Source organism: Neocloeon triangulifer, unplaced genomic scaffold (assembly GCF_031216515.1).
Source record: "Neocloeon triangulifer isolate White Clay Creek 2 clone unplaced genomic scaffold, ASM3121651v1 ptg000006l, whole genome shotgun sequence".
NCBI classification, from domain to species: Eukaryota; Metazoa; Arthropoda; class Insecta; order Ephemeroptera; family Baetidae; genus Neocloeon; species Neocloeon triangulifer.
This window is the reverse complement of record NW_026775549.1, coordinates 966,401-991,945: the sequence shown is the minus strand read 5'-3', so window position 1 is coordinate 991,945 and position 25,545 is coordinate 966,401. Positions and strand designations below refer to the sequence as shown.

Sequence of the window (25,545 nt, the reverse complement as noted above, 5' to 3'; positions counted from 1 at the left end):
CTTGGCGCTCTCGTGTGGATCAATAAGTATTTGATAGAAAATTGGAGCCATAAAGTACTCAAAAAAGAGGATTTAGAGAGAGTATTCATTGATGACCGAAATCGTTGAAGTCCTCTGAGTCACTCCCCCACTTCTTGTGCCAAAGTTCGTATTAATAATTATTAAAATAATAATAATTATTTGATTAATAATAATTAAAATAACAATAATTGATTAATTCTTATTGAAATAATAATAATAAATTAATTACTAATTATTTGTATAAAAATAATTAATCAGTTCATAATTATTTAAATAATAATAATTAAACAATGAAATAGGTGTTCGTATCGAACGCAAATATTTCTCATCTCCAGGTGGAGAATTGCCCAAAATCGAATGAGCTGATGAGCCCTCAGCGCATATCGGGCAATTTCAGATTTTCGCAGTCCTTCTATTTTCGCTGTTCAATATTTATTTATTTCTGACATTCCGACGCCTTTTTTCGCCCAAGCCGCGTCTTCGAAGGGACCTTGGCACCGCCGGCCTCTGCGGGCGCCACTGCGAGTGGCGCCCGCGGGGGTCAGCAGCGCCAAGTCCTCTGCAGGGTTGCACGCTCAACACGGTGGGTCCGACGCACCCCTCTGACCTGGGCCCGCGTGACCCCCTTCACCCCGCCAGGATGTTCGCTCAGGGAATCTCCAAAGCCGGAGATTCCGAGAGCGAGCGTCGAGGCGCGACAAAGAGGGCAGGCCCAAGTCAAAGGGATGTCAGGCCCACCAAGTTGAGCGCGCAACCCTGCGGAGACCCAGACTGCCCAAACGAGACGTCCGAGAAGGGAGGGTGCCCTTTTCCGAACACCTCCTCCGCACGTCTCTGGCCCTACCGATCGTTTTGGGGACATGGGGCGCCTGGTCACTTTTCACGACGCAACCCGCTCAACCTCGCTATTTGTTTTAACCGCAAGTGCCAATTTCGCTGGGGCACATTTCGTCGCGATTAATTTGAGTTCGAGCGGCTCTTCACAGACCCAGAGTGTCCAACCTTTTCCAATGCAGCCAAGTAGGTCATTGTTGAATAATTGAAGCAGCATTTCATGTTCCGTAGAAATCATTTTATGGACGTTTTTTACTGATGTGTTTATTTTTCCTCATTTGAGGTGCCGCTCTATTGGACGAATCAGGATAAAAAAAATCAACGGTTCTCGCCATTCAAATCAGGTCTTGTAAGCCTCGCAGATTTCCTTACATCGAGTTGGACACTCTGGCTAAATTTGTTATAATTTTTTATCTATTCGAAGCAAAATAAAACAGAAACGCTCGCAGGTGGCCAAGTTAGGCGATGCAGTGAAAAATCACCGCAAGTGATTCCTCAAAAATATCACAGTCAGTATCACAAGTTTATCTCACTTTCCTGTTGCACTTCGGAATAAATATCCAACAGAATGTATCGCAGGTTCCCTCTCGGCAGGAGAGAGAAAAATATCACAGCCGTTTGCTTTGGATTTTTTGCTGCTCCGTTTGCAGAGCGCAGATTCTTCTGCTGCAGATTTTCCATTTTTTTTAAAAGTGACCAGGCGACCAGGAGAACCGTCCCTAATTTCCTTTCCTAATTGCCTAATTTTCCTACTGTGGCCCGGACCAGCTCCGTGACGACGTCTGCCGGAACCAACAACTTGCAGTTTTTGACTAGTTATATTAACAATGAGCATTTTTTCATTCGCACCCGGATTTCTACATTGACCGCGACACCTCTGCCTCCTGTTCTCAATAATCGCAAATGACAAAGTCATTTTCACGACGACGTCGAATTTTCTTATTTGTGGAATTTCGGATATAACTAATTTCAAGTTCCAATTCGCACCGTTTGCACCGTTTCAGTGCCCTTTTCAAAACATCAGTTTCTTTTGTCCTGCACTATTTGCAAAAACGTCTTGCAAGCAAATAATTGAGTTTTCACACTACTAAAAATTACTTTTCAGATCGCAGTAGATGAATGAGCCTTAGCAATATGTCTGCAAAGATGCTCAGTTTGTTGGCCATTATGGCTGGAAGGCAGAGGCGCGCTAAAATTAAGACGAACAAGATTTTGGTCTCACTATCAGTTAACCCTTGGTCGTTGAGCTTGTTTTCGCAATTTGAGTGTTTTCGTGGCAGAGTTTGCAGAGGTCGCGGTGTAATTCATACACCTTTACTATTAAATTGCAAGCAGTGCATTCACCGCGCAAATAATCTTCAGTGATAATTTCAATTTCTCAAGTTTTATTCTATTGTTTTTCTTTTCTAAAAACCGGCAACGAGCAATTCATTCAATTTTTCTGTTTTTATTTTTTTATTTAATGATTATTTTCTCTTTGTAGAGTTGATGTTCTTGAAATAAAGAGACAATCCTGAACATCTGTTATTTCTTGGAGCTTCTAGATAATTGCTCCTAACTATGACAAATACCAGCTCTAACATTCATGCTAATTTTTCTTTTTATAGCGGTGATTATTTCAATCGCTCGAGTTAAATTCTATTTTTCTTTTCTTAAATCAGGCAACAAGCAATTCATCGAATATTTGTATATTTTATGTAATTTGATGATTTTTCTTTTCTTCATAGAATTCTTGACATAAAATAGAGACTTTCCTGAACATGTGGTATTTTTTTCGAGCTTGTAGATAATTGCTCCAAACTAAAAAAAATCACCATGCTAATTTTTCTTTTAACAATAATTATTTGGGAGTTTGATTTCTTGACAAAGATTGTAATATTAAATCGCATCACTATCCATTTTTTTCCTGGATCACAAAACAGCGAATGAACTGAATATTCAGTTTGTTTGTCCGAATATAAATTTTGCTTTCAGGCTTCCTTCCAATCAGTTTCGGTCGGTAAATTCTGTCGCAAATCACTTGTACTTGCAGGTTTAATCAAAAATTTTATATTACTGATATTTCTTGATTTGGGCACGACTTACAAAAAGATTTAATTTTTTTATTCTTTTCAATAAAACTTTAAAAAAAATTTATTATCTCTCAAAAAGAAGATACTATAACACATGTCTGGTGCCGTTTGAACCAAATTTGGTGACACAACAACTCTGATTCCTAATTAATGCATTCTATTTTCTATTTTTGCATTAAAATTTCTTTACTGGCTCAAGAGCCTGAGTAGAAAGCGCATTATTTCAACGCTTGAAACGCTTCTATCGAGGTCACCGTACGTGCGAGTCCGAAAAAGCACTTTCGGACGAATTCCTTTCAGATGAAAGGCGATTCACCTTCTTTCGGTCAAAATTCTGTTTTCATTAAAAACATTCCATTCTCGGTAGTCAAGCATTGATTGCTGATTCAGAAATTCATTATCAATCGTCAAGTATATCGCAGTTCGTCAGATTTTGCTCGCAGTATTCACGTTGATTTTTGTCAAATATTTTCTCATGTCACGTTATTTCTTTGAATTATTTGGCGCAGCTACTTTACTGCCCAGGCACCTTTATTTAAATATTTGTCAGAATTAACTGAATTAAGAGCATTTCATTATTTCTACTCTCGTTTGTAAAGCAGATTTACATTAATTTAAATTAAAAAAACGACTTCAATATCCCAGCAAATTCAAGAGAGTTGAATATAATTAGCAAAAGAGTGCCGAGCGTCTCTCGGTTGTCCATTGGCCGCTTTGCATCAAACGTGGGCCCTACGATCAAGGCAAGCGCGGCAAATTTCCAACTGAGGCAAAGGTAATGATTGTTTTTTCTCCCACCTTCCCTCAGAGTTGTTTGTCCCTCGACCTATCATTTATGAAATCAAACTCCACTCATTGTAAACTTTGAAAACGATTGACCTCTGCAAAACTGCAAACAGGCGGGCTGCAAATACGCCAAATACACAAAATCAATTTTCCTTTGAGTGACCATAATAATTTATGAAATTTGTTTCTATTTGTTTTATTCCATTTTCGACTGCATGATCACGCAGCAAGTCCCAGTGGAGGCCGAATTATTATTATTATTATTATAATTTTATTTTTTATAAAATATCGCATTCCTTAATAAACAAATATTTAATTTTTTTAACACAAACTAGCCGAGCATAAACAGAAGAATTAACTTTTTTCAATGGCAATCAAGTTATCGTTGCAAATTAACAATAAATTACTCTACTTTATAAGCAAATGAGTATACAGAATTTGTTAGTTTAAATCTTAGTTTAAAATTTCTCTAATAAAGGAGAGCTTTTTGACTATTCCGAATGTGGATTTGCTCTTTAAACAAATCATCAAAAGATACAGAGGCTTAATAAAAATCTTCCTTAGTCTTGTTCCCATGCCATACTAAATTATATTAATTTATTCAAATTAAGCCTGTTTATGGTTCGCCTAAACTATAAGCTGCAGTGGTATTTGGTGCAATTTGCAAAAAAAATCATTAAAAAAGCACCGTATTGAACTATCGAGTCTTGATAAAAACTAAACGCAAAAAGCCACTCGCTTATGTCTCTTCTCTTTCAAGCCGCAATGAGAAAAAATTATCAAGAGCAAAAATGATCAATATAAATCAAATACATAAAAACAAGTATGCTACGGACGCGACTCGACGCAAAAACCACACGACCTTTATGAAAATTTTTAAAGTTTTGGATCGGCATTTTAGATTTTGCACGATATCATAAAGCTGTTAGACTTAAGTCATAATCAGAAGCCCCACTTAAACCTAGTTGCAAGTGACGGAAGGGAAGTTAAATTAAAATCGCCGTGACGCCAACGGAATTGTGTAGAGCAATTTTAACAAACCGATTTTAACAGCTTTTTTTCAGATTTTTTGAATTGTTTGGGATGTAAAATGGATTTGAATAAACTACGTTAAACGATATTCATGAAAAAATTAAAAAAAAAAAATTGAGTTCATAGAGGGAGCACCCATCTGGGTGGGTAAGCTTAGTGAAGAATAGGCAGATTCAGGACGATTGACTAAAAATATCGGAGAAAAATATTAGTTCTCGATAAAAATGCGATAAAATAAAATGATCCGCGCAAAACAGACGAGTGCTGAAAGTAAAAAATTTTAGTTGGTACTCACCAAGGGTGGGCGCCTCAGTTGGTGTAGACGAAGGTGGCAAGGTTGGCGTTTCTCTCAAGGCAGTGGTGGATTTTTGCCTTTGCCACCATCGCTGCAGCCCTCGTGGATCTGCGAGGTCCAAGCACAGGTGGAGCTCTCCAGTCTCGCCTTGGACGCCTCGCTACCAGTGGGTTTGCTGCAGGAGCAGGGGCCGGAGCCGCCACAGGTTGAGCTGCTGGGATGGCAGCAGCAAGAGGGGCAACCACTGGCCGAGTAGGGATGGCAGCAGCAGCAGGAGCAACCACTGGTGGAGGGATGACCGCAGGCGGTGCCAAGTTAGCTGAGGAAGCGGCCAAAGCTCCAGGGGTGGCGATCTTGAAGAGTTGATGAATTTTGTCCGTAGCTGACTGGGCAGCTGCCCTTGTAGATCTGCGAGTGTAGGGCATGGCCTGCTGCCTCGCCTTACGGTTCTTTTTCAGCGTAGGGGCGACCAAAGGAGCCACCAGCGCGGCCACGGGGGCGACCGGCGCGGCCACTGGGGCGACCGGCGCGGCCACAGCGGCAACCGGCGCGGCCACGGGGGCGACCGGCGCGGCCACGGGGGCGATTGGCGCGGCCACTGGGGCGACCGGCGCGGCCACGGGGGCGATTGGCGCGGCCAAGGGGGCGACCGGCGCGGCCACTGGGGCGATTGGCGCGTCCAAGGGGGCGACCGGCGCGGCCACTGGGGCAACCGGCGCGGCCACGGGGGCGACCGGCGCGGCCACGGGGGCGATTGGCGCGGCCACTGGGGCGACCGGCGCGGCCACGGGGGCGATTGGCGCGGCCAAGGGGGCGACCGGCGCGGCCACTGGGGCGACCGGTGCGGCCGAAGGAGCGGGAAGCGTTGCGGCCATGATAAGAGCAGGAGCAGCTTGTAGGTAAGGCGCAGCAGCGTTGGCAGCAGCAGCGACAGCAGCCACAATCTTCGGTGACAGCGCTGCAGACATATTTTCCATAGAAGGCTGGTCAGAGGCAGCAGAGGATGCTGGTGAAAGGGCTTCATCATCATCATCGTCGTCAGGGAAGTCTTGGACTGACGGAGACAGGGCAGGTGACCATGTTGCGGGATGAGAGGCTGGTGACGCTGAACCTGAAGGAGATGATCTCGTAGATGCAGGGGATGCATCAGCAGCTGCAGCAAAGTCGTCCTGGGGGACCGCATCAGCCAAGGCTGCCTGAGGAGCGTTTGCAGGGGCGTTGGTGGGGTCCATAGGCCGAGCAGACGGTGCAAGGGTAACCTCATGAACCACATTGAAGTTTGCACCAATAAGATGCTTTGCAACTTTGGAGGCCCATCTTGTAGACGACCTGCTTCCTTTGTTGAGTGGTTCCGTCGCCATTCTCGGCTGCTTCCGTGTCCTCTTGACCTTAGTGGGCTCGAAGCGCGCAACCTTACAAGGTTTGGGCCGGTCACGGAACTCTTTCCACAGAGCCTTCCTTTTCCGGTTCATCTACAATTATTAAAAATAAAATTATTTAGAAAAACCCAATCCTCTCAATCCGAATCAATTGAAGATTTTGTCAACAGCAAAACTTTTCACTATTAATTGCTAACTCCTTTCCAACCCAATCCTTATTCTCCAACCATGGGAAAAACTAGTCTTTAATGATAGGACCAAGAATTAACATCTTTATCCCAAACTATTAATAATATTTTGGCCCTCCGTAAACTTTAAAAAAAATTGTCGGTCAATAAATAATATTTGACGAGTTTTTCTCTAACATATATGAAAAAAAATCTACCTTGCAGAAAATATTTTTGTGGTACATACCACCAGGTGGTATTCAAGTACCACATCGTTTTAAAAGTTTACCACATTTTGCGTTACGACGCACCACTAAGTCAAAGGGAGTACCACGAGAAATAGGGCAAGTACCACGAGGTGGTACTATTTTAACACGAACGGCGCTCGTGCTACTATCGTGGACTCATCTCTTGTCGCAATCAAAAAATTTGTGAAACGTGCCAAGTTCTTTGAGCGCAACAGGCGCACTGTTAGCTGCTTCTGCTTAATATATATTTAATTTTCTCCGCTCTCAAAATACACATTAAATTTTCATTAAAATTAAATTTTTTTTGTTTTATTCAAAATCAATGCAATATTGATTTAATAAAATAATTAAATTTTTTCCAAAAAATGACAAAGTAAATTTTTGTAAATTAAAAAATTCAAAAATTAAATCAAGGGCAATAAATAATTATTTTATTTTATATAGAATGTTGCTGGTAAGTCTTGATCACTAATTGAGGAGATAGTTTTAAAAAAATGATTAAATTATCACTTTCCACCTTTGAAGGTTCTCAAAATATGTGTACAAAAAGCTGCACATATTGTTCACAGCGCATTTTTCTGAAGCAGATGGCGTGTTTGTGAAGTTGTTTCCTACCCTGCAAGCAACCTGACCTTCCCCACCTAACCTGAGCCAACGGAAGTTTTTAGTGAGAGCAATAGGGATGCACAAATGGCGATGTCGCTCCGTGCGCTCTTCAATATTTTGCGCTTATTGTGCCAGTAAATCGCGTTCAAGACTTTAGATAATTGTGTGATTTGTTAGCAATAGTTCACTTTCAACGCGGAACTGCATCTGGCCGACGGAAATGCTGAACTTTTAGAGTTATCGGCGCCGACAGTTGCACGTTTACAAAAATGTGTTCCTCCGACACAGGCAGACACCAGCAAAAAAGCAACCAAAGCTGAGCAGCGCGGCACTGACGCTTTTTCCAACAAGGTAATTATTATTATTTTTAATATTAAAATCATTTTTAATTAAATAACACTAAGTATTGGATTAGCTGTACATGAATTTTTTTTAACCACACGCTCTCTTCCACATTAAATATAATTAAAAATGGAAATTTTTATTTGCTTTCAGGAACTACCAAACGGAGACTTCAGCGGGATGAGGCCAAGGAAAAAAACGTATTTTGAATGAAAAACAATTAATTAAGCATTATTTAATTTTATTAACAAAACTGTGGCTAAATTCTTATTTGATTTCTACATTTAAATAATTTATCAAATTTTGATATTAAACTACTCCACGATATTGCCTCAGGGTATTAAAGATTGTTTAATTTTGTGTTTCAGATTGCCTCAAAAAAGGAGAAATTTCTTTGTGGACCCGCATTTGCCTTTTTTTTTGTAAAATCTGGTGTCATTATTTTTAAACAAGAGACCGGAAAGTGATTTGAACTTATGAAGCTCATATTTTATTTAAAAGAAGTCATTTATGTGATTCAAATTTTATATTCATCATGAGGTAATAAATTTTAAATATTTCAAATTTGAATTGTGTCATTTTTTTACCGATATTTTGATTTTTTTTTATATAGTCTTACCGGTATTTCATGATTCGTGGTACACTGATATTTGTGGTACTCGCTCGTGGTACCCCATTCGTTGTACAGCAGTACCACCTCGTGGTGGGCCAATTCTGTGTTACCAGTACAACGAAACGGAGTACCACTTGTGTTAAAATTTGGTGGTACTATTTTCAGTAGATAATTATTTCAAAATATCAGAGAAACCAATGATGCGATGAGAGATTTTTAATATTAAAATACAAATATTAAATAATTAAACATTTTAAAATTGCTCAAAAAATCACTCAAATTCTGTTTTTTCTTCCAGTCATTAGAAAAAGATTATTGAAAATTATTCCATTGTCTCGGAAGGAACACCGAATTTCTGGATAATAAGGTACTATGACAACAAAGAATTTTGCTAAACCTTCCTTGGCTAAAAAGACCCCATCCATCATAATAAGTCCCAAAAGATAAGAAAATTTTAATCGTCAAATTTTAAAAATGATTTCCCTTTTTAAATCAGAAAATTAAAGATCTGATTTTGAAATTTAAAACTGCAGGGATGATAGAATTTTTGGTCCCAGAAAAATTTAGGTCCGGTCCCAGGGCTCACTTTTCAGCGCCCACAAAACATAATATAGAAGGTACTTACTTGGGACACGGGCATCTCAGGAGTCTCGTCGTCAGACAACCACAAGTCGATCTCCCCCTCATCGCTGCTTGTCTCGGACGGCACGCACTCTGGGACCAGTGGGGGACCGTCAATCTTCGAAGGCCTCTCCCTACTGCAGGCAATGTAGATGTTTAGAAGCTTGCCTAGCAAGTAGTGGTCCACATTGAGGATCGTTTCTTCGATGTGAGAATTGACATCATACACGAAAATCTCAAAGGGACTCGGGGAGGCACTCTGCAAAAAAACACAGGAATGTGAATAAATACATCAATTTAAAAAGAACAAAATCTACTCACTCTTGGTGTGAAGAAGTTGATTTTGCGGTTGGAGATGGGAGAGTTGTATCTATCTTTACGCATCATCTGAAATGAAAAATTACACAGTTGGTCAGTGAAATATTTTATTTTTGAACACCAGTTTGCTGCTGAATTGTTTGTTTAGGTAATGTATAATATGCAGCAGGCTAGGTGGGTGTGGATGAAAATGAATTGGGAATCAACCTGCTACTATGGGTCCAAGTGGAAGGTATTTTGTAGTTATTAAAAAAATTAAATTGTTTAAAATGAGGCTGTGTTCATTGGTTTCTGTTGTGATGTGAAGAGAGCATGAATTTCATTAAAATTCTTAAGGATACTGGAAATTATCATTGAAATAGATGGTTACTAACAATCAAATTGCAAAGCAATTAAAAGGAATGGAGAGCACATGGAAAGAAAATGAGTGGTGCGAATTACTCTGCTGGACCTCATGAGAAAACTCCATTTTACTTTTCCTCTGTATCGAATCAACAGTAAAGCAGTGAATCAAACTGCAGGTGCTATAATTTGGAAAGGTTGATCAGCAGTATAATTTGGAAAATAATTCTTTGTTATCCACCACTGGAAACGGTGAGAGTCTAGTCTTTATTGACATTCCTGCGAAATTCATTACTGCGGAAATGATTTGAGAAAAAAAATATAAAAATCATTATTTTCAGTGACAAAACAGTGAAATTGGAGGAGAGCAAGCTAATAAGATGGAAATTATAAATTATGAACAGAACTTCTGCGAATACTCAAGCAGGCAATGTATTTAGACAATGCAGAGTAGTGAGGCCGTAAAGTTAAAATCACTGTTGCGAATTTGCTCTTTACTGGTTTTAAATTTTTTTCTCAGAAACTGAAAGTAAATTACTATTCATCATTTTCTTGCTCATATTAAGATTTCTTGTTGAGAATTTAAATAAATAGTTCGACACTTCAGTCTTCATGTCGACTTTGGGATGTGATTTACCTTCTGCTAGTAAAATAAAAAGAGGTATCAAGATCTGCAATTCTGAAACCGAAGTCTTGTTTACATCAGTATAAACCGGAAGAATAGAAAAAATTTACGCAAGAAGTAAATATAACTCTTATAGTGAAAATGCCTGTGTTCTTGAGATACAAATCAACCGTAGTGTTTTGAAAACTTATTCTTGAAGCTGTGATCCTCGGATTGAAATAATTTACTGTATACTTCACTCAATGCTTATGCAGACTGAAGATTTGACAAAATTTTATTTCAGAGTTTTTTCAGCAGCTAATATAAAATCAGCATTAAAATTGACTTAGATTAGCAGATCTCACAGATCACGCGTTAACTGACTTGGGGTTCAAGGCAGAGTAACTGGAGAGAAACTTTCGTAGTATGGGTAAGATTACTTACGGTGTTGATGATGAATTTTTTCAGGCCTGCTACGTCCGTTATCAATGCCTCAGCCTTGGCACACTCAGTTTTATAAAGAGCTTTGACCACCAAATCCCTCTGTTGAATAAAAAAGGAGAACAGTAAAATTTTAGTCAAAAATGAAAGTTAAACAAATATCAATTTTAAGGAAACAAAGCACTTTATTAAGGGTTTGTCAGAAACAACCCAACAAAAAAGGCAAAGGTCGACCAAATTTGATAAAATTTGGTTTTATCACTGGCCATTTGCGATGTTGCTACAACATATAACAAGATATTAAAATTCGGAAATAAGGTTGGCTTTAGGATTTAATAATTAAAGCTTTTCTGCTGCGTGCAGAAAAATTAGGAAGAGGTCAAACCCAAGTTCAGGGTAGTTAAATTTTATGAATTGGAATTTTCTGAGTAAAATTTCTGCTTTTTTCCAAAACCATCCAAATTAAGTTGCCCGACTAAGGAATAACTCTTTTCCAAACTCACTGACTCAAAATACGGACAGTAAATGAAAAGTTTTTGTGAGAATATTAAATTGAATTATAAATTCAAATTATTTACTAATAATCGTCTGAGTGGATGCAAAAAGCTGGTGTTTTCATTTATAAGCAACGTACATAATTAATATTCCACATGGCATTTAAAATTTTATTATCAAAAATATTCCTGCTGAGGTGTTTGCATTCTGACCATGAAAATAAACAATATAAAAAAAAGCAAAAACGCATATTATGGCCCCAGTGACATCCGAAGGATGACCTTTACCTTGGAAGTGACCATGAAATCAAGTTGTGCGCAAAAAATCAGCGAGCTCAGAACAATCAGCTAGCTCTTGATAGAACAATTCACCTTCAAATAACTTTCAATTCACGCAGCTTTGCTTTTGCTTGTTTATCATTTTCCAAACCAAAAACTACTTTAGAGTGGATGCTGTGTTGGTTTGACATCAACATCACAAAACATGACAAAATAAAAAAAATAAAATGAATGTTGAGATATAATATTTTAACATCCACCATCGCAACCATTGGTATTCAGTGTTATCATGAGGCTAATTTTTCTTGTTGTTGTGATGCTTAATTTGCTGCACGAGTAATTAAGTGTATTGATTGTCCAGTAAATCTTATTACTATACATTACAAACTGATATTTCCCATGCATCTCACTTATTTTCAGCCGTCGGGGCTTGAAAAATAATTATGATTTTTTTAAAGCAAATAAATTTTGAAATCTAACAAACTACAAAATTGACGAGTTTTTTATGGGAAAAAAAAAGTTTTTACAAGAGTTTTTAAAAACAGTGTGCAGCAAGATAAAAAATTTGATTCTCCTGTTGGCTGCTGCATTGGAAACTCAAAATTTACTTTTAATGCGTATTATATATCATAATAGGGCACCAGCTTTGAATGAATGAAATTGCCAACTGAATATATTTTGAAGGGCGCAGGCAGCTTAACTTAGGCACAATAAAAGGTTCCTTAAAAATTTGACTCTTACCGTTGCTTCCTCATACTTGTCAGATAGATCGAAGAGGACTTCATGGAGTGGCTTGGAACGCCAGCCCTGTCCACCGGCTGCGACATCAAGGCACTCCATTCCGATGTCCTTCGCTAGATCACTGCTAAACTGGAACTCGGGGCAGCTTCCATATCTCTCGACGATGGTCCTGAGCACCTCGACGGCCACCGAGGCTTGCAGCGGGGCGCAGAACGGAGGTGTAGGAACTAAATAGAGCCATCTGATGAGAAGTGCCACTTTGGTGGCGGGGTCGAGGACCAGAAGGCAAGCGAGCTCCAGCAAGGCCCTCCCTTGACGGCGGGTTTCGGCGTCGCAGCTCTTGAACTTGTCAGTCATTCTTCTGAACAGTTCAATCAGGCAAACATCCCGCCAGGCGGCAGTGGGGGCCTGAGAGAGCAAATAAGTATTACTTATGAACAATTTATTGACGCTAAATTATAATTTACCTCAGCATACAAAAGGGGGATGCTCACGAGAAGCTCGTCGTGGGACATGTTGCTGAATAAATCAGTGAGGTTTGGTTGCGCCATGGTTTCAACCTCTGCAAAACAAACAAAAATCACGTTTAAAAGTTTGTCATGGATTTAAAAATTTTATTTTGCACATTGGTCACTCTTAATAATCAATACAAATAATATAGTTGCTCAACAATTGATAAACTTCTAATCTATTTTAAATACCAATTGAAATAGCAAATTAATCATGAGACTTAATTTCATCAACGTGCAGGCACTTTCGATTGTGCAATTAAATTTTCAGCCACCGTTAATTAAATCTCGTCAAAACTCAGACAACTACTGGCACTAACGTTTTTCATCAAAATCTTAAATTTGATTTCAAGAATGAATGCAGAAATCAATTCAATTAATCTTCCAGAAAGACGTCAGGCATATAAAATGCGGAACCAAAGCCGCTGAAATTTGGATTGGCGAGATCGAGTGCAGCGGCCGAGAACTGCGAAAATAATCGGTAATTCTCTCAAGACATAATTATGGGCGTTTTGGCTTAAATACTTGGATTTCTATTAAGGTGACTTGAAAGGCATTTTTTTGAACCATGAAAATCAATCCGCAGCCGCTAGGGTCAAATTAAATGCCAACTGTGTGCTGGGCTGTTGGCCGACCCGGTTTGGTCAGAAAACGTTTTGCCGAAACGCGATCTGCCTCGGAAGTGCTTTTGTGCAATGAAAAGGGCAAGAGGCATATATTTTTTAAGGGCGCTTCTGAGTCGCATTTGGTAAAAAAAACGATAAATACGCAAAAATTCAGTAAAATATGATTAAAAATAAACATAAAATTTACGAAAATTAACATTTTAACTTAAATTAAATAAGCTATAATTTCAATATAATTTATCTTTTTGCTAAAAGGTAGTCCACGATGGTTAGAGGAAACGAAATTCGCAGAGCCAACACAACTTGTCTCGGGAACTGGACTTCACTGACACAAAATTAGTACTAACAGACTCAGTTTTGCGGAGTCTATTAGACCTGGCGCTGCACCGAACTGCACTCAGAGAACAAAATAGCGATTAAATCGAATTAGACTCGGGTGCAGTCGCTGCGGCCAAAGCGGGTCTTGTCTGTCTACGACTCCTTCCGCGGCGGCCGCCGTTTTAGCCGGCTGCTGTCGGTCGACAATTCGGCCTATTTAGGACCGAATCTCAACCTACATCTTCGCCCCAGCAACACATGATGCACTTGTAAACAGTGAGATTCAAAACCAATCGTAATTGGGCTTGCTCGATTTTTTGTGTGTGCAAACACGAGATGAGTAGTGCAACCTGACGAAGTGCCCAGTGAAATTAAATAATAAAAACAAATTCACCTTCTGATTTGACGACCTTTTTCATTGTTGGGGGCCTAAAAGAGGATGCAATTTCGGGATGAGGAATCTAGTGGTGCGTCATTAATTTTGTGATCCGAGCGGCCGTTGTTGCGCTATGAGCATAAATACGCGCGCCTCTGCTTTACGCTTCACTCAACTCTCTCACTCGACGGCTGCACTCGCGGCGCATTTGGACGTTTGCGCGAATTTAATAATTTATTACTTGGCAACCAAGTAAATTAAACAATCTTATTTTTTATAATTATTTGTCTGGAGCAAAGTTATTGACGATTCCGCGAGAATTTTTTTGCTTTAATTTTTAAATTAAAGGGAAAAATCTAAAAAAAAAATATAAAACCTTGCAGAAAATTGTAGCTAGTTAAATTCACTACAATTTATTTTGCAGACTTTTGGGTCTAAAAATATTTTCTGAATTTACCAACGAGCTGACCAAAGTCGAAACATTACTTTTTCTCATTGGAAAAAGTTTTTGTAGTTTTTTTCTGAGATCTCAAATTCCATCAAAATAGGTTGAATCGCTTTGAAGTAAGCGCATATGGACTAAAAACATGCTACTCGGCCTCAACGACATCCATTTAACTCTGTAATTTAAAATCGGCTCAACATATTTTGATGAAAATTGAGTTTAAAGATCAAAATTAAATTTTCAATCGATTGGCTATCTCAAAAATAATCAAAAAAACTTTTTTAATAAAAGACAAAAGTAATATTTAGACTTTGGTTATCCCATTGGTAAATAAAAATAATAATTTTAGAACCAAAAGTCTACGAAATAAATTGTAGTGAATTTTACTGGCTACTATTTTCTGCAAGATTTTTTATTTTTTCAAATTTTCCCCTTTAAATTAAAAACTAAAGCAACGAAATTCTCGCGGAAACGTCAATAGCTTTGCTCCAGATAAATAATTTTTAAAAAATTATTAAAAAAAATAAAAAATTAAATTAATTAATGTACTTGGCTACCAATACTGAGAATATGAAAGATTTTTCTCGACGCTAAGTAATAAATTATTAAATTCGCGCAAACGTCCAAATGCGCCGCGAGTGCAGCCGTCGAGTGAGAGTTGAGTGAAGCGTAAAGCAGAGGCGCGCGTATTTATGCTCATAGCGCAACAACGGCCGCTCGGATCACAAAATTAATGACGCACCACTAGATTCCTCATCCCGAAATTGCATCCTCTTTTAGGCCCCCAACAATGAAAAAGGTCGTCAAATCAGAAGGTGAATTTGTTTTTGTTATTTAATTTCACTGGGCACTTTGTCAGGTTGCACTACTCATCTCGTGTTTGCACACACAAAAAATCGAGCAAGCCCAATTACGATTGGTTTAGACTGCCACTGTTTACAAGTGCATCATGTGTTGCTGGGGCGAAGATTTAGGTCGAGATTCGGTCCTAAATAGGCAGAATTGTCGACCGACAGAAGCCGGCAAAAACGGCGGCCGCCGCGGAAGGAGTCGCAGACAGACCCGCTTTGTACACAGCGACTGCAGCCGAGTCTAATTCGATTTAATCACTATTTTGTTCCCTGCAGCGCCGGGTCTAACTTCGTGTCAGTGTTTGTTCTGGTCGCTTGAAACGTCAAACATTGATCAAGGCTTTGACGGTTTTTTTTTAATTTACTGCGTATTAATGATTTGGCTTGAGAAATATATTAAAAAAGAAGTTTATAACAAAGATTAAAAAAAGGCGAAAAATTAATTTCAGATGAATAATTTAATTAATATGATAATGAATTAAGCAAAAATTGTTCTGTTATCAGCATGTTCGCCTGACTTGGCGTTTTTTATCGTAAGTTAATTCGAGTAAATCGGACTTATCTATGAACCTCCTCTCGTATGCCAATTAGCTTTTTCTACAAAGCAGCTAGAGCTATATATTTGGTTGAAACTTGAATACGATGGCCTAAAATTAAATTTCCATTCGATTGGCTATCTTAGCAATAGTAGTATTAAAATTTTGATCATTTTTGGATTCCTCGCAAAAAATCAGCAACAAAGGCAATCTCTGAATGAGGAGCGATCCTCAGGGTAAGCCGTGAAAAAAGAAAAAAAAATCGAGGTGTTTTCGGTGAATTTTTTCAGGGTTAAAAAGGCACAAATCGGAGTTACATTTGGTCGGAAAATTTAAAAGTGCCCGCTCTATAAACGGGTTTGAAATTTCAGACCGCCGCCTTTGGATAGCGGCCGAAATTTATTTTCCACTCGCCACAGTATTCCTCGCGCGCGGCCGCCCGACACGTTAATTTCGCCCTTTAAGGAAAATGCGTTCAAATTTCGTTAACGGCTTATCGGTTTATTCGCTCTTTATACAATTCAATTCCCTCGTTGAGACAACGTATGGACCCTCAAATTTGTTCGTCAAAAATTTTCGATACAAGTATTAAAATAACAAAATTCTCGTGGAAACGATACCAACTTTGATCAAGATAAATCTAATTTTTTTTTTTTTAAATAAAAAAGGAAAAGTAATTAAATTTATAATGATGATTGTAATGATTGCTGAAAATTTGAAATTTTTAATTGTTGTGAGCGGCAAAGAGCTTAATGCCATCCGCATTAATTAATGTTTGTATCACAACACGTGAGCTCAAAATTATTTTAATAAAAAAATCCGCACTATATCCAGTAAATTAAATTGGGCGCGCTTTGTTGAAGAAGCGAAACGTTTTAAGCTCTTTTCTGCAAATGATGTTCGTCCATTTGGATCCAAATCGAGATTGAGCGAGCTGCATTTTTATTTTGACGAAAGCAAAATTAGGTCACGCGCAGTCACATTTAACAGTAAGCATCAGTTGATTATGTACTGAATTTGCATACAACATGCTAATTAGTTGCATCACTTTGTTCGTCTTTCGCAATTTAAAAAATTAAAAAAAGCGCGTCGACAAAAAGCTCAAACACCAGGGTTCGTAATTTATAATAATGCATTCATTGTTAGAGTTTTCTGTTTATGTTTTTTTAACGTGTATTTATACTCGCGATGGGGGCGCATTTCAAGAGACAAAAGATTATTGGAAAAACTTCAATTTAATTTCCTATTGCTACATGCACAGTATAGTTGCAAATATATTGCGCAGTTAAAATTAACTTTCCAATTGAATCTTAGAAAATACTTTAAAACTTATGCCATCCATAAAATAACAAATTCTGACTTCGAGTCCTCCTAGCGTAAGTAATGAAAATTGCAACGGCATTGCCAGTATTACAATTAAGAAAGATAATTTAATTGGCTACCTTTTTTAAATGCGTTTTTAATTTCAAAAATTTTCTCCACATGAAAAATTAAAATTAAATATTTGCCGCAAAATGCTTTCAAACTCGGCTCAAGATACTGATTTGATAATATAAAAAAGTTGCATAAGTTCATCATCTATCAATGCTTCAAATATGAAGTTGATTAATAAATTCGTTTTAATTAAATTTTCAATTGGCGCGATTTTATTATAATACTTTAAACAAATTCAAAACATTATAACCTTATCAATAAAATTCAAAACATTTCTCGATTAAAATTAACTAGGATTTTTCAGCACAAGCTCCCTTGATAGGTGCAGCGCCGTTGAACCCTCAATTACATTTAGTCGCATTCAAATATTTTTACATTTTGATAAATTTCAAAACATTCCTCGATCAAAAATAACTAGGATTTTTCAGCACAAGCTCCCTTGACAGGTGCAGCGCCGTGGAATCCACATTTACGTTTAATCAAATTCAAATCATTTTTACCTTTTAAAAAATTCAAAACATTTCTCGATTAAAAATAACTAGGATTTTTCAGCACAAGCTCCCATGACAGGTGCAGCGCCGTTGAACCCACATTATCATTTAATCAAATTCAAATAATTTTTACATTTTAATCGAATTCAAATCATTTTTGCTCTTTACCCAAAAGAGTGCTCGCGAGCGCTCTTCTTCAGATGTCGCTTTTTTTAAGCGAAATGTAATTTGAATTGGTCTTCTCAAATTTTTCTTACGTACAATTCTATTATCAATGCTATTTTATGTACGGTCTAAAAATACATTTTTTTCCATCGGGTGTCATTAAAATATTTTTTGAAATTTTGGGATTATGAGAATCCTCTATATATTGAAAAAACGCTTGCGCTCCCGCTTGCGGCATGAAAAATATTGACGCTTGCGCTCCGCTCGCGAGCCCTTATATTGCTATTTTTTTTTTTTAAATGTTATGATAAAATGAAAAATCCAAAACTCAGACCGATGCCTGAGATGGCACCAGCCTTACCTAGGTATACTAAATCAATAAACAAAACCCAAGCTCAGACTGATGTCTGAGATGGCACCTAGGTATACTAAAACAATAAAAAAATTAAAATCAAAACATTTTCCAGATTAAAAATAACTAGGATTTCTCAGCACAAGCTCCCTTGAAAGATGCAGCGTCGTTAAACCCAAATTTACGGGTATAACCTAAAATTAAATTTCCAGTCGATTGGCTATCTTAGCAATAGTAGTATTAATATTTTGTTCATTTTTGGATTCCTCGCAAAAAATCAGCAACAAAGGCAATCTCTGAATGTGGAGCGATCCTCAGGGTAAGCCGTGAAAAAAGAAAAAAAAATCGAGGTGTTTTCGGTGAATTTTTTCAGGGTTAAAAAGGCACAAATCGGAGTTATATTTGGTCGGAAAATTAAAAAGTGCCCGCTCTATACACGGGTTTGAAATTTCAGACCGCCGCCTTTTGATAGCGGCCGAAATTTATTTTCCACTCGCCACAGTATTCCTCGCGCGCAGCCGCCCGACACGTTAATTTCACCCTTTAAGAAAAATGCGTTCAAATTTCGTTAAAGGCTAATTCGCGTGCGCCCGTCAATAATCCGGCGTCAAATCAGCGGCCAGGGTTGCTCTTCCTGCCTATTGGGCACTCTGAGCTCACGTTCTGCCCTTTCTGAAGGTCACAGGTCGGTTTTGAGCGCGGGCGCGGCTTGTCGCAAAATCTATAAAACGTCCCAACACCAATTTATTTTGGTCCGGAAGTTGGAGAAAAATCCTGCAATTGCACTTTTTCACTCGGCGAGAGCAGAGCGAGCTGTTTGATCGCGCGTCCTGCTCTCATGAGAAAAACACGCGTATTTTGCTCGGGGCGCACGCTCGCCGATCTTCCCAGGATGATTTTCTGGCGCCCCACCCGATTTCCGAGGGCAAATTTGAGATCAAGATTACACTCGAGGTGACAAAAAATAGGTCTTCTCACTCCTTTTAAAATAATTGAAATTAATTATTTTCTCCAAGTAAATTTGTCAAGTTATATTTCATATTCAATTTTCAAAGTGCACCAAAATTTGAAGTCACGTGATGCCATCAATTAAATATCTATTTTAAAATCAGCTCCAGGGAATTTTATCGTAAAAATTTCCTGAGTTTCAGATTTTATTCTCCTTAGGAAAGTGAACGTGACACGTGATCTGATTAAGGTGATTTTCAATTAAAAAAATTAAAAAATGATAATCAAATTCAGGGAATTTATGCACCTTGAGAACCAGCACCAGAGGTCGAACCAACACACTGCACGATCCAAGGGCTGACAAAAGGGCGGTGCAGTCAGCCCCTGCGCCCGTGGTCAATTCGTAACATAAATGTTGGCCTCTGATTTTAATTTAATTTCATTGCGATTCTCTGATAACAATTTAATTTCTTCTCCCACTCAAGGTCACTTGGACCAAAACGGTTTTTTCGCTCCATTTACAATTCAATTCCCTCGTCGAGACACCGATTGGGCCCTCAAGATTTGTTCGTCAAAAATTTACGGTACAAGTACTAAAATAACAAAATTCTCGCGGAATCGCTACCAACTTTGATCCAGATAAATATTTTCTTTAAAGAATAAAAGAGGAAAAGTAATTCAATTTAAAATAATGATTGCTGAAAATTTGAAATTTATAATTGTTGTGAGCGGCAAAGAGCGGAATGCCAGGTGCATTAATTAATGCTTGTTCCGCAACACGTGAGCTCAAGATAATTGTAATAAAGAAATCCGCACTTTATCCAGGAAATTAAAATGGGCGCGCATTGATGAAGAATCGAAACGTTTTAAGCTCTTTACCGCGAATGATGTTTCGTCCATTTGGATCCAAATCGAGATTGAGCGAGCTGCATTTTTATTTTGACGAAAGCAAAATTAGGTCACGCGCAGTCACATTTAACAGTAAGCATCAGTTGATTATGTACTGAATTTGCATACAACATGCTAATTAGTTGCATCACTTTTTTCGTCTTTTGCAATTTAAAAAATTAAAAAAAGCGCGTCGACAAACAGCACAAACACCAGGGTTCGTAATTTAAAATAATGCAATCAATGCTTCAAATATGAAGTTGATTAATAAACTCGATTGAATTAAATTTTCAATCAGCGCGATTTTATTTTCATTTTTGTGCCTGCCTCTCGTGAACACGTCTCTCGTCGCCGTCCAGACTTGTTCGCAATCGTTTCGGAGGTCGCAGCAGCCGCAGCCACCAGCAAGCGGAGGGAGTTTGCGTCTCTCCTGCCTCAAAATATTGCGTGGGGCCAAAATGGCCGGGGAAGAGATTTCAATCGCCGATTCAAATTTTTGGCCGAATATCAGGGCAGGTGCGTTTTGACAGCAAAATGGAATCTTTAAATTCAAAGAATATAAAATTATGAATTGCAATTTAAGTAAAAACCAATTTTTAATAAAATGAATTGATTTTAAATTTCAATGTAAGTTGAAAAAATAATAAAAATTTCAAAATTAACAAAATGGATTGTAATTAGAATGTTTATATGCATTAGAGCTGATTAAAAATTCAATATTTTCATTTACTATTCAAATTAGGACTGATATAGATGCAAACGAGGTTAGGCAACCTGCGTGACAAAAGAAAGATGCGGGTTGCCGGCCCTTGGTATCAACTTGATCAATTGTAGCCGAGAGACCGAAAAAGTAATCAACTCCGTCAAAATTCGGCACCATGACGATTGATTCCGCCAGGGTTTTATCGTCTCTAGAGCCTTGTTTAATATTTCAATTAAAATCTACTTAAGGATCGTTAGACCAGTTAAAAGTTCTCGTTTATCAACAAAAATTAATTGATTTTTTATTTCAAAAGAAAAGTTAATTACAACACATTTATCCAAAATTGTGGTTACAGCGGTAAATTTCAATTAAATGGATTAAAATTACAATAAAGCTTGCCACAAAGCGTTTATCAGAATTCAACTTTCCTCTCGAAATTGTCCTATTTTGTTTAGCGCATCGCTCATCAAAATTTTCTATCCGCACTGCTAGCGACAGTGGTGACACCTCTACGTTTCTCCTTAACCGTAATTGCTAATCAGGTCAATTAATTTTTTTCTTTCATAAAAAAAATTTATGCATAATATAAGAGTAGCTGATTATAAAATTAACATTGAATTTTAATACTATAATTAGGGAAGAATTTGAATGGATATAATCCACGGATTAATTTATTAAAGTTTAATTTCGTAATATATTGAAATTTTAAGAAATGTATAATTGAATATATTTCTCTTTGTATAATATGGTTTTTAAATAGAACATCTGACTAATGAGGAGGTTAAAAAATGTCATTACTTCTAATCAATCTCAAGCCATCAGAATTTCTACAAGAAAAGTTTGGCTAAGCCAATCTCTGGCATAATTAATCTGACGAAAAAGAGGCATTCTTAAATCCACTGTTGCCTCACAATGAAAAAAAATTCTCACAAAATTTTAAATGTCAAAATCCATTACAACAATCAAGTCGAAACCAGAAAGAGGCTAGGGATGATTTCAAATCGTAGGACAAAAAATTTCATTTTTAAAAAAAATAAAAATTTGTTTACCTATTAAATTAAAATATTAAAATTCAGCAACTATTTTGCACAATCATAAATAATGCAACGTTAAAAAATCAAGACTATTTCGAAAAGACAACTTGCGAGTTAGTTAGAGAACCTGGAGAGAGAGGCTAGTTGGAAATCGTGGTGCACAAAATTTTAATTTCTTAAAAATTTCAAAATTAATACAATATAAATTTAAATATTGTAATGGATATACAGCAAAAAATTTTTAATTTGCACAATTATTAATGTTACGTTGGAAAAAACTAGACTGGATAAGAAAAATTGCGAGTTGGTAATTAAGAGGCCATGGAGAGAGAGGCTAGTTTCAAGTCGTGGTGCAAGAGTGTCGAAGGAGTTCTGAAAAGCGCGAGTCCAAACACGTTTGTTCTTGTTGGCCTCATCGAGAGCTGAAAAGCGCGAGCTCTGATAAACTATAAGGCTGAGGAATGCGGTCGGGCAAAAATTCCTCTCTCCTCACCCATATCATTGTGTGTCCACCAGGAACGGGAATTTGCAGAAGTCCTGGGGATTCCCGAAAAATTTGCCTCCCCGAAGCGATTGTGCACCCATTTATTACAAGGCAGATGTGAACCGGGAAAATCCCGGAAGCGAAATAATGAAAAATTGAGTAAAATAAACCGAGTTTTAGGAATTTTAAATTTTTTATATTTTTCGCTGTGAATGAGAAAAAAAAACTATTTTTATGAATAAAAATTTCAAATTTTCACTGGGTTAAAATAAAAACCTTATTATTACTTAAATTATTTAGAATTTTCATTACATATATGTAAATTAAAATTAATAATAATGACCGGGACTAACTAATAACTTTTCGGGAACGTGAATTCCCGAGAGATATTGACTCAGAACTCAGCGCGGGAGTGGGTGGTAAAAGGAGAATTTTCCAGGTTATGGGATTCGTCCTCGAGAGAAAAATTTATGTAAGCTCCCGATGGACTCACTCAAACAATTAGCATCTCTGAACGGCGGGCTACGGGCTAAGCGACGGAAAGCACCTTCAAGCCGCTCCCGGCCCCGAAAATCTCGCATTTGCCAGTATCGCCGCGCAATTAAATCCTTTTTCATGAAATGGGCAAACGGCAGCCCGCGTTCGCCGGCAAGGTATAAGAAATAGATAAAACGCGATTTCGCGCATAAAGAAAGAAAATTAATAGACTTGTGGCAGTTCCACAGCACCAGCAACAACACCAAATTCATATACACAACAATTCAGTCTACCACATGGCCATCCGCCACAGCCCGCTCCGCTAGCTTGCAGTTCAGGGTCCTGCCGTCGACATGACGATAGAAGACCGAGCTGTGATGGATCAAGCCCGTGTGTGGCCACACACTTTTCCCACAATGATGCCCAGACAAAAGAACCGAACATAATCATCAATCATCACGACCAATCCAACCAACCTGCTTCGAGCGACACGCCCCTTGCCAGCATAATGAGTTCTGCATAACTCGCCTGACAGGTGGCGCCACCTCAACGCAGAAGAAAGAAGCATTACGACCTACAGTCTCAAAGGGGGAACCCCTGTGGCAGTTCCACAGCACCAGCAACAACACCAAATTCATATACACAACAATTCAGTCTACCACATGGCCATCCGCCACAGCCCGCTCCGCTAGCTTGCAGTTCAGGGTCCTGCCGTCGACATGACGATAGAAGACCGAGCTGTGATGGATCAAGCCCGTGTGTGGCCACACACTTTTCCCACAGACTCACCAGAAAAGAGACTCGGGACGCACTTTCTTCGAAGAAAAAATCAACAACAGCGGATCTGTTTAAAAGACCTGATAGCAAAAAAGCACGCTGTTGTCGGACCTGGGTCTCGGATTCGGAAAATGTGGTTAGAAAAGGCGGAAAGTGGCTTGGATTCTGGAGGCTCTTGGCACGTCAGCAGCAATCGTCGCTATGAGGGATCGAAGCGCGGGCGAACGGTTTTGTGGGGCGCGCATTGCTGCTGCTGATTGGCTGGCTCCGGTTCGGTGCCAACGACGCTCGCTGATTGGTCCTTGCTCGGCAGCGCTCGGCCGACCTGGACTTTGGACTCGCGGCACGCGCTGAAATAAATCCGCCACCGCAGAGAAAACGTAAAGCAAAAGAGAATAATGAGAAAATCCAACATCCAACATCCCTCTTACAACTTGCACACGATCCGATTCTACATTTTCGGTTGCGTCACCACCAGATATATAATAAAATTCCCAGTTGCAATGAATTACATCTTACATATCCCAGCTTTTTTACCATCAATTTTTCATGAAATTTAATTAATTGATTCTTGATAAAATTAAACGGTTTTTCCCTTATATAAAAAACGCTGATTATATTGTAATTAAATGAAATATGAATGATATTTTGATTATGCATGCACATAAATTTCAAATTACAGAATAATTCAGTTTCACATGCGCGAGAAGTTAATTGCATATTAAGATTAACTTTGATTTATGTAGTTTTTATTTTTATGTACACATAAATAAAAAGAATAAATAAAAATCATTTTATATTAATTATAGTTTGACCATAATTTCTGTAACATCGGCAAGATGATAATTTGTATGATTAAACATTTGATCGAAAAACATTGTGAATTTCAATTTAAAGGTTAGATTAGGGTTTAAATAAAAACAAAATTATGTATTTTTTTAATTGCTTATCAGGATTGCGGAATCTTGACGATTATTAGAAAGAGAGAAACCGAGATAAACTATTGATAAAACACATATTTTTATTCTAAAAAGAGGTCAGGTATATTTTTATTGATATTAGGCTCAACGTTAGTGAAGTTGGCGCGATATCAATTCGGCTTTGGCATTTTTTAAAAGTGGAGAAGTTGGCGATATCGCCAACTTTTTTATCTTAAAAAAGGGTTATAAAAGAATGCTGATTGCGTTCTAGGGGATGCATTTGGCTATTATACAGTAACCCGTTATGCATTAGACCTCAAGTACATAAAATGTGGATTTTTCGCGATTTACACCCTCACGGCCGGGTTCAGCCACTTTCTAACCCACCCCAACTTACACTCTTGACACCCTTACATAAAAAAACCGAAAAAAACAACCCTTGCATCGCGGCTGAACCCGGCCTTCTAATTTAATTATTCACCCGAAGGTATTTTTATGGTGCCGACTACAGTGAAAAATCGGTTTCGCGATTTAACACCCCCACGGCCTTGTTCCGCTGTGTTTTTTTCTCCTAGCATATCAGCTGTTTGAAATAACAATTATTTTCTTGATTTGATTTCCTGAATAACGAAAAAAATTACACCCCATGTATTTTTTTGTTTTTAAGAAATACAATTATTATGTCACACACATTTTCCAGAATTTTGGTTTATTAATTTAGCACTTTTTTATCAATTCATTTAATTTTTATTGTTGTTTCTTAAAATTGATTACTATTACATATTCCACTTCAATTATCATTTGAGAATTTCATTTTCTTGATATAAATTTAAAAATTAGTAAATTTAGTATTTTAATCTAAAAATAAAATTTATGAAATTTTATTAGGAAAAAATTTATAACAAGTCCGGGGCAGGAAACACATATGTATACATACATGGGTAAAATTGGGTTAAGTTAAAAAAATCCTCATTCA

The 25,545-nt window shown here is 37.9% G+C and overlaps 1 protein-coding gene across 2 annotated transcripts; it reads right to left on the bottom strand.

Annotated features, from left to right (window-relative positions):
* Positions 1-1,548: 1,548 nt before the first annotated feature.
* On the bottom strand, positions 1,549-23,836 carry LOC132194340 (uncharacterized). Of its 2 annotated transcripts, none has more exons than XM_059615537.1 (8): positions 23,662-23,836; positions 12,703-12,797; positions 12,236-12,643; positions 10,725-10,823; positions 9,338-9,403; positions 9,021-9,275; positions 5,041-6,512; positions 1,549-4,931 (listed from the first exon to the last, which is right to left on the bottom strand). In XM_059615537.1, the coding sequence occupies exons 2-7, from the start codon at positions 12,784-12,786 to the stop codon at positions 5,055-5,057; spliced, it is 2,370 nt and encodes a 789-aa protein (XP_059471520.1). In that variant the 5' UTR covers positions 12,787-12,797; positions 23,662-23,836; the 3' UTR covers positions 1,549-4,931; positions 5,041-5,054. The 2 variants fall into 2 exon arrangements, with proteins under 2 accessions (XP_059471520.1, XP_059471521.1); XM_059615538.1 differs by having other exon boundaries at positions 12,730-12,797.
* Positions 23,837-25,545: the final 1,709 nt, after the last annotated feature.

Excerpts from the sequence above, each read along its gene's own strand:
- LOC132194340 (XM_059615537.1), bottom strand. The coding sequence starts at position 12,786 with ATGGCGCAACCAAACCTCACTGATTTATTCAGCAACATGTCCCACGAC. Across the intron at positions 10,824-12,235 it reads ACAAGTATGAGGAAGCAACG|AGGGATTTGGTGGTCAAAGC; the intron begins GTAAGAGTCAAA and ends TTTATTCAACAG. Across the intron at positions 9,276-9,337 it reads TCAACTTCTTCACACCAAGA|AGTGCCTCCCCGAGTCCCTT; the intron begins GTGAGTAGATTT and ends GTTTTTTTGCAG.